Genomic DNA, 10,608 nt, shown 5'->3' with positions numbered 1-10,608 from the left:
GTACAGTAGTATCACCCAGCACTGGATATATACTATATCTGTACAGTAGTTTCACCCAGCACTGGATATATAATATATCTGTACAGTAGTATCACCCAGCACTGGATATATACTATATCAGTACAGTAGTATCCCCCAGCCCTGGATATATACTATATCAGTACAGTAGTATCACCCAGCACACGATATATACTATATCTGTACAGTAGTTTCACCCAGCACTAACACCTGTTACGTAGACCCCTGTGTGTGTTGGCCACACTAGATGTGTCGTATTTGTACTTGTAGTTTAATTCCTACCGACAGTGACATTGCCTCCTTGCCTCACTTCCGACGAGATCAGTTGATGCTGACAAAGTTTCTTGGCAGTGGAGCCTTTGGAGAAGTGTTCGAGGGGTTGGCCAAAAACATTCTCAGCGACACGTCTGGTGAAACTAAGGTGGCAGTCAAGGTGAGTCAGAGTCATCTATAGTGGATACATGGTCATATGAGTAAGTACAAATCAGGTATTTTTTGTTCTTTACTTTTTCAAAAAAAGCATAGGATGTTGTTCCCTGTTCATTTGTCTCTCTGTCTTTGTAGACACTGGAATTAGCTTGTCCATCTGTCTGTCAGTCTGTCCATGGATAAGAACTCGTTTGAATAACTCCTCCTAAACTATTCAGCCTTTACAACGAAACCTATTATGCATGATCTGTACACTTTGCACTCCAGATGTTTATAAACCAGTTTTAATGTTTTTCCAGAGTTACTGGACTTTTTGTACCTGTCGGGACAATTTTCCAAAGTATATTCCTATGATTACAATGAATATTTCAGGGAGTGATACATAAGGGATAAACTTCAAATCAAATGGCCAACTTTTGATTTCTGGGATTCAAGCTGGACTCTATGGTTATAATTTGAGTTTTATAGGGCCAACTTCAATACAATTTGTGAAAGTTATACATAGGGGATACAATGAATATTAAAATGTTGACTTTTAAAGTTTGAAATTCAAGATGGCCACTGATTGGCCTGAGACATTAATAAAATGAAATTTAAAATGGGGGGAGGTGGGGAACGTTAGTGCCTGTGGCTTACATTGGGGGAGGTGGGGAACGCTAGTGCCTGTGGCTTACTGTGGGGGAGGTGGGGAACGTTAGTGCCTGTGGCTTACAGTGGGGGAGGTGGGGAACTTAAGTGCCTATGGCTTACAGTGGGGGGAGGTGGGGAACATTAGTGCCTGTAGCTTACTGTAGGGGGAGGTGGGGAACGTAAGTGCCTGTGGCTTACAGTTCTAGTCCAGTAGGTTACGGGTATACCCTTGATTCTTATTGCCTGTGACATGAATATGAACTGTACAGTATCTTCTCCAATATTTTGATGTGTTTGATTGACAGACAAGTTTGAAGGTGAGCAGAATATATATTGGTTATAACAGGCACTTCCTCAATTCAGATTGGTTGTCTCATTCCAGACAGTGTCATCTTTATCATTTATGTATGCCAATATACCAACACCATGTTCATTAACAAGATAGCCATGCCCAGGCTAAAGTTTGAAAGTGACTTTACACATCACAGGGACATTAATTGGTAATTAGAATTTTTGTTGTTTTGTAACATAGTAGTAAAATAAATGTCATAATCAAGGAAGATTGAGGTAATCACATACATGATTTGTCATTTTTTTTTTATGAAATACTGTGTTCATGGTTACAGACTTTAAGGAAGAGTGCATCCGATCATGAAAAGGAAGAGTTCCTAAAGGAAGCAGTCCTCATGAGCAACTTTAAACATGAGCATATCCTCAGTCTGCTCGGTGTGTGTCTCGACAACGACCCAGAGTTCATCATCTTGGAGCTGATGGAGGGTGGTGACCTCCTATCCTTCCTCCGTGCTTGTCGACCCTCAACGGTAGGTCAAAGTCACTGTTGCCTTGGTAACATATGATACCAATATATAAATGTCTGTATTGAATTTTATCCATTATACAGTACACTTGTCATATATGGATTTTTAATGTTTAATATTCAGATATAGATGGTACACTATGAATTATATTCCCAGGTAATATTCAGATTTAGATGATACAGTATTTACACTATGAAACAGATCTCCTGGTAATATTCAGATTTAGATGATACAGTATTACCGGTAACACTATGAAATAGATCTCCTGGTTATTACAGACCAACGCTGCATTCCTGTGTATCACAGACCTGGTAAAAATCTGCGTCCATGTGGCCCGAGGATGTAAATATCTGGAGGAGATGCACTTTGTCCACAGGTAACCCTTCTTTGTTTTCATGCAGAAGACATGTATAGAGAGAATACAGTAGATAATGATCACATTTTAAAATCATGCAGTAATTTGATTACCCCTAGCAATGATGTTTGTCCATCTTTTTGTGGACTGATAATTGTCCAGAACACTACTGCTAATCTTCTCAGATAATTGTAATGAAACTTAGTACTTGTGATCAGTATTTGTGCTCTTGTGACTACTTTGGCAGGAGTTAAGTCCCTTTAATGAATTCATTCTTTAAACTTTTTATGAAGTGCTGCTACTGAGCTTCATTGCCAATATTTATAAAACTTTGTACACATGATCAGTACCTTAGGTACTTGTGTTTTTGAAATCACTATTTTGAGTATTTCTATAGGAACTATGGCCTTTTCATGATTTCAGTAAATGAATTTGTCCAAATCACTGCTACTTGTATTCTGAGCCGAGATGGGTGAAACCTGATCAAATGACTGATACCTTAAGTAGTTGTGGGATTGTCATTCAGTTTTAATACTGTTATTTTTATATGAGAATTTTCCTTACTCTGATTTGTATGTGTGTGTCTTGTATGGCTGATAGTTATAGTTGACAGCCCAACCATCCTACTTTGTGTTTGGCATTGACAGGGACCTGGCAGCCAGAAATTGTCTTGTATCCAGTAAAACACCAGCAGACATGGTGGTGAAGATTGGTGACTTTGGTCTAGCCAGAGATATCTACAAAAATGATTACTACAGAAAGGAAGGGGAGGGTCTGCTCCCTGTGCGATGGATGTCCCCGGAGGCACTGGTGGATGGGGTGTTCACCACACAGTCCGACATCTGGTGAGTTATCTCCCTTGAATGAAGTTTTTTTAATTAGGGGTTTATATAGTGTTCATCTTAGTCAAGACCAGTAAAAGTTATTCTCTTATAAGGTAGCAATCATTTCATATTGTAAAGACATAAAAACATAACTTTAACTTTTTCCTTGTCCTCTCTTCCATTAATCATGAAATACTTGCATTATTTGAAGTGAGAAAATCAACCCACGTACAGGTTGTTTGAAGTGAGAAAATCACCCCACATTGGATTTGTTTGAGGTGAATTGATCAATAATCCCTGTAAATTTACAGGGCATTTGGCATTCTGATTTGGGAGGTGATGACCTTTGGACGACAGCCATATCCAGCCAGAACCAACATTGAGGTCCTTCATTATGTACGATCCGGCGGTCAGCTAGAGCAGCCCGAGGGCTGTCCCGAGGAGCTGTGAGTATAGTCCACACAGATCAACAGGGACGTCAATCAGGGTTTAAGTGTTCCAAACATCTAGAGCAGTATTTAAAGGGGAGATTAATATAATCTTCCCCTGCCTTGAGGGTGTGACAGAGAAATCTCCAACCCGAGGAATGATGTTTTTTGGTTGTCTAACCCGAGGCTCTGCCGAGGGTTAGATAACCAAAAAAATCACTCCGAGGGTTGGAGATTTCTCTGTTACACCCTCAAGGTAGGGGATGATTATTTTTCTCTCATCCTACTATTTCAGTCGAAGCTCCACCGAAAGTAGTCTGCCATGTTTGTAAACAAAAACACATGTGGGGTATGCATGTCGTCATTCACTTTTGATGACGTCACAATTACTGATGACACATTTTAATGACGTCACAATTGAACATGTGCTAATCGGGACAAGGCTATCTCCCCATAGGGGGTGACAAGCTGATATTTCCCGGTTAAAACGGGAGACACACCTGTGAAGGGTGAGAGAAAACAAGGTCTGTTGTATTGCATCCTGTCCTGCTTGAAAATCAAACCCAGCTTGAAGGAATAATTTTGTTGTCAGATAGTTAAGTAAAAAGAGAAGCATTCAGTGTAATCCAGACATTCTGTTTCTAGTCAAGTCTGCTCCTCAGTCCCTGTAGGACAAAAGTCTGCTCCTCGGTCCCTGTAGGACAGAAGTCTGCTCCTCGGTCCCTGTAGGACAGAAGTCTGCTCCTCGGTCCCTGTAGGACAGAAGTCTGCTCCTCGGTCCCTGTAGGACAGAAGTCTGCTCCTCGGTCCCTGTAGGACAGAAGTCTGCTCCTCGGTCCCTGTAGGACAGAAGTCTGCTCCTCGGTCCCTGTAGGACAGAAGTCTGCTCCTCGGTCCCTGTAGGACAGAAGTCTGCAAGTAGTCACCTTTCTTTATAGTATTTCCTTTCATACTTATTTTTTGTAAGGTCCTGTGAATAAGAATGAAATCTACCATTTGTATGTGTTGAAGTTTAGGTGACAAAGTTAATTGAAAATGACGTATTTCCGCCTTTGTTATCAGCTTCCAGATGATGCGGACTTGTTGGGTGGAGGCCGAGGACCGTCCTTCATTTTCTGCCGTTCTCCAACAGCTTGAGGATTTCCACGAAAAGTGTGTGTCGCTGTTTGCTGACTATATTGTCCCTATCCGCTCTCGAACATTCAACCCTGATGGTAAGTTCAGTAAAATGTCTGCAACATTTTTCAACCTCAAGCAACGTCATTTTAGTTGGCTATTGCTGGCAAAATCTAAGGTTGATAATATATTAATTCTGACTGTTAATCCATTCAGTATTTTTCAGAAAATGTCAACAGTAGATTTTTCGAAGATGGGGAAAGTAGTTGATAGATATTTACAGAAAAACTGGTAACAGTGGTGGACTCTGACACAAATTCAGGGAGTGTGGGTTACAGAAAAACTGGTAACAGTGGTGGACTCTGGCACAAATTCAGGGAGTGTGGGTAGAAACAAAGAAAACTGGTAACAGTGGTAGACTCTGACACAAATTCAGGGAGTGTGGGTAGAAACAAAGAAAACTGGTAACAGTGATGGACTCTGACACAAATTCAGGGAGTGCGGGTAGAAACAAAGAAAACTGGTAACAGTGGTGGGCTCTGACACAAATTCAGGGAGTGTGGGTAGAAACAAAGAAAACTGGTAGCAGTGGTGGACTCTGACACAAATTCAGGGATTTTGTGTAGAAACAAAGCTAACTGGTATCAGTGATGGACTCTGACACAAATTCAGGGAGCGTGGGTAGAAACAAAGAAAACTGGTAACAGTGGTGGACTCTGACACAAATTCAGGGAGTTTGTGTAGAAACAAAGCTAACTGGTAACAGTGATGGACTCTGACACAAATTCAGCGAGTGCGGGTAGAAACAAAGAAAACTGGTAACAGTGGTGGACTCTGACACAAATTCAGGGAGTTTGTGTAGAAACAAAGCTAACTGGTATCAGTGATGGACTCTGACACAAATTCAGGGAGTGTGGGGAGAAACAAATTAAAGAAAACTGGTAACAGTGATGGACTTTGACACAAATTCAGGGAGTGTGGGTAGAAACAAAGCTAACTGGGACCAGTGATGGACTCTGACACAAATTCAGGGAGTGTTGGTAGAAACAAAGAAAACTGGTAACAGTGGTGGACTCTGACACAAATTCAGAGAGTGTGGGTAGAAACAAAGAAAACTGGTAACAATGGTGGACTCTGACACAAATTCAGGGAGTGTGGTTAGAAACAAATTAAAGAAAACTGGTAACAGTGATGGACTCTGACACAAATTCAGGGAGTGTTGGTAGAAACAAATTAAAGAAAACTGGTAACAGTGATGGACTCTGACACAAATTCAGGAAGTGAGGGTAGAAACAAATTAAAGAAAACTGGTAACAGTGATGGACTCTGACACAAATTCAGGGAGCGTGGGTAGAAACAAAGAAAACTGGTATCAGTGATGGACTCTTGACACAAATTCAGGGAGCGTGGGTAGAAACAAAGAAAACTGGTATCAGTGATGGTGGTAACAGTGGTGGACTCTGACACAAATTCAGGGAGCGTGGGTAGAAACAAAGAAAACTGGTATCAGTGATGGTGGTAACAGTGGTGGACTCTGACACAAATTCAGAGAGGGTGGGTAGAAACAAAGAAAACTGGTAACAGTGGTGGACTCTGACAAAATTCAGGGAGTGTGTGTAGAAACAAAGCTAACTGGTATCAGTGATGGACTCTGACACAAATTCAGGGAGAGTGGGTAGAAACAAAGAAAACTGGTATCAGTGATGGACTCTGACACAAATTCAGGGAGGGTGGGTAGAAACAAAGAAAACTGGTAACAGTGATGAACTCTGACACAAATTCAGGGAGTGTGGGTAGAAACAAATTAAAGAAACTGGTAACAGTGGTGGACTCTGACACAAATTCAGAGAGGGTGGGTAGAAACAAAGAAAACTGGTAACAGTGGTGGACTCTGACACAAATTCAGAGAGGGTGGGTAGAAACAAAGAAAACTGGTAACAGTGGTGGACTCTGACAAAATTCAGGGAGTGTGTGTAGAAACAAAGCTAACTGGTAACAGTGGTGGACTCTGACACAAATTCAGGGATTTTGTGTAGAAACAAAGCTAACTGGTATCAGTGATGGACTCTGACACAAATTCAGGGAGGGTGGGTAGAAACAAAGAAAACTGGTAACAGTGGTGGACTCTGACAAAATTCAGGGAGTGTGGGTAGAAACAAAGCTAACTGGTAACAGTGATCGACTCTGACACAAATTCAGGGAGTGTGGGTAGAAACAAATTAAAGAAACTGGTAACAGTGGTGGACTCTGACACAAATTCAGAGAGGGTGGGTAGAAACAAAGAAAACTGGTAACAGTGATGAACTCTGACACAAATTCAGGGAGTGTGGGTAGAAACAAAGAAAATTGGTAACAGTGGTGGACTCTGACAAAATTCAGGGAGTGTGGGTAGAAACAAAGCTAACTGGGACCAGTGATGGACTCTGACACAAATTCAGGGAGTGTGGTTAGAAACAAATTAAAGAAAACTGGTAACAGTGATGGACTTTGACACAAATTCAGGGAGTGTGGGTAGAAACAAATTAAAGAAAACTGGTAACAGTGATGGACTCTGACACGTAACAGTGATGGACTCTGACACAAATTCAGGGAGCGTGGGTAGAAACAAAGAAAACTGGTATCAGTGATGGTGGTAACAGTGGTGGACTCTGACACAAATTCAGGGAGCGTGGGTAGAAACAAAGAAAACTGGTATCAGTGATGGACTCTTGACACAAATTCAGGGAGCGTGGGTAGAAACAAAGAAAACTGGTATCAGTGATGGACTCTTGACACAAATTCAGGGAGTGTGGGTAGAAACAAAGCTAACTGGTAACAGTGATCGACTCTGACACAAATTCAGGGAGTGTGGGTAGAAACAAATTAAAGAAAACTGGTAACAGTGATGGACTCTGACACAAATTCAGGGAGTGTGGGTAGAAACAAATTAAAGAAAACTGGTAACAGTGATGGACTCTGACACAAATTCAGGGAGTGTGGGTAGAAACAAAGAAAACTGGTATCAGTGATGGACTCTGACACAAATTCAGGGAGTGTGGGTAGAAACAAAGCTAACTGGTAACAGTGGTGGACTCAAACTCCGGGTCTGTGGGTAGAACCGGAGATATCGGGATATACCACCTAATCCTGTGGTCCTTATCTAGCCACTACCTGACTTATATTTATATATAATTCCGCAGGATCTTTATAAACAAATATAACTCATAGTATTCATATACAATGCATGAAATATATATATATCCTCGGATCTTATTAATTCCTATTACATGTATACATATATAAAATGCATGAAATATATATATAGATACTCCAGATCTGACTGTAAGTGCTAGCTATGTTTAGTGCTGGTTCAGGCCTACAGTGAATGTTATATATTTTATAGATTGGTGCATGCTATGTTAATTAGTGCTGGTTCAGGCCTACAGTGAATGTTATATATGCATTGTATAGATTGGTGTTTGATATATTTTGTGTAGAACTGAACATTCCTCTTTAATGTATTTACATGTATAAGTTTATACTGTTTGATTTGAAACAATCACAAACAACTGGTGAACGTTCTGGGATCTAGATGGTAAACACTCGAAGATACTTCTATCATTTTACAAACTATACTGCCAGTGATGATTATCAGGATACATGTAGCTGTGTAGTAGTTATCAGGATACATGTAGCTGTGGAGTAGTTATCAGGATACATGTAGCTGTGTAGTAGTTATCAGGATACATACAGCTGTGTAGTAGTTATCAGGATACATGTAGCTGTGGAGTAGTTATCAGGATACATGTAGCTGTGTAGTAGTTATCAGGATACATGTAGCTGTGGATTAGTTATCAGGATACATGCAGCTGTGGAGTAGTTATCAGGATACATGTAGCTGTGTAGTAGTTATCAGGATACATGCAGCTGTGTAGTAGCTATCAGGATACATGTAACTGTGTAGTAGTTATCAGGATACATGTAGCTGTGTAGTAGTTATCAGGATACATGTAGCTGTGTAGTAGTTATAAGTATCTGTCAGGCACACCATTTTACTGCCTTTAATTATGCGGAACAAATTCTAATTGAGTTGATTAAATAGGTTCAGCCAGCAGGCAGAGCCTTCTCTCAGGATACAATAAAACATATCAACAAGGAAATAGTTCTTTTTTAATAGTGAGTAAATAGTTCTATTCTAATAGAGAGTAATTAGTTGTATTCTAATAGTGAGTAAATAGTTCCATTCTAATAGTGAGTAAATAGTTCCATTCTAATAGTGAGTAAATATTTCCATTCTAACAGTGAGTTAATAGTTCTATTTTAATAATGAGTTAATAGTTCCTTTCTAATAGTGAGTAAATAGTTCTGTTCTAATAGTGATTATATAGTTCTGTTCTAATAGTGAGTAAACAGTTCTATTCTAATAGTGAGTTAATAGTTCTGTTCTTCTAATAGAGAGCAAATAGTTCTATTCTAATAGTGAGTAAATAGTTCCATTCTAATAGTGAGTAAATAGTTCCATTCTAATAGAGAGTAAATAGTTCTGTTCTTCGAATAGTGAGTAAATAGTTCTATTCTAATAATGAGTAAATAGTTCCATTCTAATAGTGAGTAAATAGTTCCATTCTAATAGTGAGTAAATAGTTCTGTTCTTCTTATAGTGAGTAAATAGTTCCATTCTAATAGTGAGTAAATAGTTCTATTCTAATAGTGAGTTAATAGTTCTTTTCTAATAGAGAGTAAATTTGAACATGGCTACTTAATTCAGTCAAGGAAGTTGATCAACACCATAACAGGGGATTATCATCCTTTACCTTACTGTCCAAAATGTATACAAACACAGAAGTATACTGGCTAGTTCAGACTACAATGATGATAAACATTTACTGGCACCACATTGGATGGCATGGTACACATTAACTTGACTGAGAAGTTAGGTGACATTGTTAACATCAAATAGACAGACTACAATGATGATAAACATTTACTGGCACCACATTGGATGGCATGGTACACATTAACTTGACTCAGAAGTTAGGTGACATTGTTAACATCAAATAGACTTCAGTATGTGATGTATTGTGACTGTTTTTATTTTGATTTGCATGAAGGGCCATATGGACACATATATTACCAGGCCCTGAACAGGTGATGCTGGTTTCTGTGGTATAGTGGATGTCGTATCTAATAGCACTGTCATATTTGACTAATTATAATTCAACTAGTTCGATTATAAAGCAATGCAAGGGAAAGTTGAATTTTGGGAATTGATATTATATAAGATCAATTTAGAAAAGTTGAATATGTTTTATTGATCAGTGATAATGATAATAGGAAAAAATACCTAAAAAACATTTCATCCCAATTTAGAAGTAAAAGCCATTAATGATTGCTTGGTCAAGTATGGCTTAAATGTTTTCTGTTAGATTTAGTTTTGCTTGCTTTTATTGGTTACAGATCGGCATTTATTTCTGGTTGTTGTAGCCATTTGTCTGCATGAGCTTGTCACCGATGTCTGTATGAACATGTCACCTGTGTCTGTATGAACATGTCACCTGTGTCTGTATGAACATGTCACCTGTGTCTGTATGAACAAGTCACCTGTGTCTGTATGAACATATCACCTGTGTCTGTATGAACATGTCACCTGTGTCTGTATGATCATGTCACCTGTCTCTGTATGAACATATCACCTGTGTCTGATCATGTCACCTGTCTCTGTATGAACATGTCACCTGTGTCTGTATGAACATGTCATCTGTCTCTGTATTAACATGTCACCTGTGTCTGTATGATCATGTCACCTGTGTCTGTATTAACATGTCACCTGTGTCTGTATGAACATGTCACCTGTCTCTGTATTAACATGTCACCTGTCTCTGTATGAACATATCACCTGTGTCTGATCATGTCACCTGTCTCTGTATTAACATGTCACCTGTGTCTGTATGAACATATCACCTGTGTCTGTATGAACATGTCACCTGTGTCTGTATGATCATGTCACCTGT

At 39.4% G+C, this 10,608-nt stretch overlaps 1 protein-coding gene across 3 annotated transcripts in view; it reads left to right on the top strand.

Annotated features, from left to right (window-relative positions):
• Nucleotides 1-10,608, top strand: part of LOC110455210 (proto-oncogene tyrosine-protein kinase ROS-like) — a 134,706-nt gene that overhangs the window by 112,846 nt on the left and 11,252 nt on the right. For 2 of the 3 annotated variants that reach the window (XM_021505201.1, XM_021505209.1), the window contains 6 exons: nt 289-451; nt 1,704-1,898; nt 2,174-2,271; nt 2,898-3,095; nt 3,386-3,520; nt 4,565-4,716. In XM_021505201.1, the coding sequence (XP_021360876.1) occupies nt 289-451; nt 1,704-1,898; nt 2,174-2,271; nt 2,898-3,095; nt 3,386-3,520; nt 4,565-4,716 (941 nt within the window). The remainder of the gene's footprint in view (nt 1-288; nt 452-1,703; nt 1,899-2,173; nt 2,272-2,897; nt 3,096-3,385; nt 3,521-4,564; nt 4,717-10,608) is intronic. The other variant, XM_021505194.1, reaches the window with a different exon arrangement.

The sequence above is a fragment of the Mizuhopecten yessoensis genome, unplaced genomic scaffold, assembly GCF_002113885.1.
Source record: "Mizuhopecten yessoensis strain PY_sf001 unplaced genomic scaffold, ASM211388v2 scaffold921, whole genome shotgun sequence".
Lineage (NCBI taxonomy): Eukaryota > Metazoa > Mollusca > Bivalvia > Pectinida > Pectinidae > Mizuhopecten > Mizuhopecten yessoensis.
The sequence above is the reverse complement of the archived record's forward strand: the minus strand, read 5'-3'. Positions and strand labels throughout refer to the sequence as shown.